Here is a 2,396-nt window from a genome sequence, read left to right on the forward strand (position 1 = left end):
AAAAAAAAAAAAAAAAAAAAAAAAAAAAAAGGTAACAAAGTGCAGACAGAGGTTGTAGCTAATACAAACTACTTCACAGTCTGAATGCTGCACTGTAACTGCATCTGGTTGAAACGCTGACGGAGTTTCTCTCGAAGTTCTTGTCGCAAGCGAAGGTTGGTTGTCTCATTCTCTCGGAATCTCTTAATCTCTTCTTCTGAAATCACATCGTCCTCTGATAAATGAGAAGACTGAAACACAACAGAAATAGAAAAGATAGACAGTCTAACGAGACACGATTACTTCCTCCTCACTACAGCTCTAAGTTTAATTAATTAGAAATTTTTATCTATTAATACAACAAAACATCTCTCACTCACATCCTTCTACTGTCTACTGTATCTACATTACCATTCTGCTGCTCTTCATCTCTTTGCATCGTTGGACACCCCCACCCCTTAATACTTAACTTCATTCATTATAATCACTCTCTCACCCAATTCCCCTTCTCCTGCCCTCCCATGCATTTGTAACCTTCAAGCTGCAGGGGTGGTCTGTTGGTGGAATGAGAAAAACCAAACAGTACACACTGCAAAGTGGTTGGCATTAGGAAGAGCATCCGGCCGTGGAAACCATGTCAAAGTAAACTTTGTCAGAGCATGATGCAGGCCTTGAGCCCATCGGATCCTGTCAAAGCATCCAACCCATGCCAGCCTGGAACATGAACCCTAAATGATGATAAGATACACACCCACACACATCATAATCATCATCATCATCCTTGCTTATGTGTCCACTTTTTCAACATTGGCACGAGCTGGACAAGACTTATTGAGGATTGAACCCTTCCTGGTGCCAACAGTCATCAGTTTCTTAAGCAAGGTATTTATATTACACTGGTCTTCAAGCTAAATACACTCCAAGACTACAAAACCTCAGACCATCCTGAAATCACTGACATTCCCTTATCTAAGCTTGGAAGTAGTCATCATTTAAACCGATTCCTTAGACTTTTTTTCACAAGAAGATAAGTGTTAGCATGGATTGGATTGTCTAGGACAAAGGCCTCAGCATGTTTTCTCCACCGACCACAGTTTGGTGAGGAGGTTGGGAAATTGAGCTGGAGATGATACTGGTTTGATCAGCCTACTTTGCCACACTGGCTCAGCATGGCTTGGCAGAGAGAAGCAGTTTTTTTATTCTCTTACCCAGGAACAGTTAAGTCAATTACACTGATCCCCAGTGCTCAACTGGTACTTATTTTATCAACTCTGAAAGGATGAAAGACAAAGTTGACCTCAATGGAATTTGAACTCAGAATGTAAGGATGGACGAAATACTGCTAAGCATTCTGCCCAGCATGCTAGCCATTCTGCCAGCTCACAGCCATTGTAAACATCATCATTATCATTTAATGTCCGCTTTTCATGCTGGCATGGGTTGGATGGTTTCACTGAGAACTGGCAAGCCGGGAGGCTGCACCAGGCTCCAATCTGATCTGGCAAGGTTTCTACAGCTGGATGCCCTTCTTAATGCCAACCATTCCAAGAATGTAGTGGGTGCTTTTACGTGCCACAGGCATGGAGGGGGCCAATCAGGCAGCACTGGCATAAACATAAATAATATATTTCATGAGGAGTTCACTTTATAAATCTTCCAGGTTGTTGATCTACTCTTTAAAGGTGACTAATGACTTGTGAACATTATTCCACAGATGTCGTGGAACAGATGCAGCAAACTGTTCTCCTCAAGCTTTTTAGTCCATCACACCCTTTCAACATGTCCCACAATGTTAGTTTACCTTCCACGTGACGAATATAATGTAATATGGCTGGGTAACCATAGAACAGACAGCAGACATACATTATTTGTCATTAAAGAGTTCAAATGCTGTCTTCATCAACTTTGCATTTCATCCTGTTGGGATCAATAAAATGTAGTAGAAATCAAATACTGAGGATGATACAATTTCCTCTTCTCGCCTCCAGCATTTCTGACTTTGTGCCTACGTAAGAAAATTTAATCTTACATTTTTGATGAGAAGGCTAGACTTGGCTCCTTCTAACCAGTAACTAAATTGTAGACAGTTTTAGGGACACACCCACATATCATCCTCAAATGACACATTCGCTCAAAATCTCTTTCTGATTATAAACATTGCTAAAAACAAACTCCTGTCTACAACAAATTCGTGGATGGTGAATAGCAAGACATTCTAAACACATAAATGTTATTTAGTTGGTTGCGATGACTTCAAAATTCCCAGACTTTTTTTTTTTTTACAAACCTCGCATAGTGTTACATTTTCTCTTGCACACTCCTACATGGACCCCTCGTTTCATGTAGACTCACTTAATTGGTTCATTGCTAAAATTTTTATTTTGAACACACCTGGTTTTAAATTAAGAAGTACCAGT

At 40.2% G+C, this 2,396-nt stretch overlaps 1 protein-coding gene across 1 annotated transcript in view; it reads right to left on the bottom strand.

Annotated features, from left to right (window-relative positions):
• Positions 1–6: 6 nt before the first annotated feature.
• Positions 7–2,396, bottom strand: part of LOC106867988 (gametogenetin-binding protein 2-like) — an 89,645-nt gene continuing 87,255 nt past the window's right edge. Inside the window, exon 12 of the mRNA XM_014913073.2 lies at positions 7–230. Coding sequence (XP_014768559.1) covers positions 69–230 — 162 coding nt within the window. The 3' untranslated portion in view covers positions 7–68. The remainder of the gene's footprint in view (positions 231–2,396) is intronic.

The sequence above is a fragment of the Octopus bimaculoides genome, chromosome 6 (genome assembly GCF_001194135.2).
Source record: "Octopus bimaculoides isolate UCB-OBI-ISO-001 chromosome 6, ASM119413v2, whole genome shotgun sequence".
Lineage (NCBI taxonomy): Eukaryota > Metazoa > Mollusca > Cephalopoda > Octopoda > Octopodidae > Octopus > Octopus bimaculoides.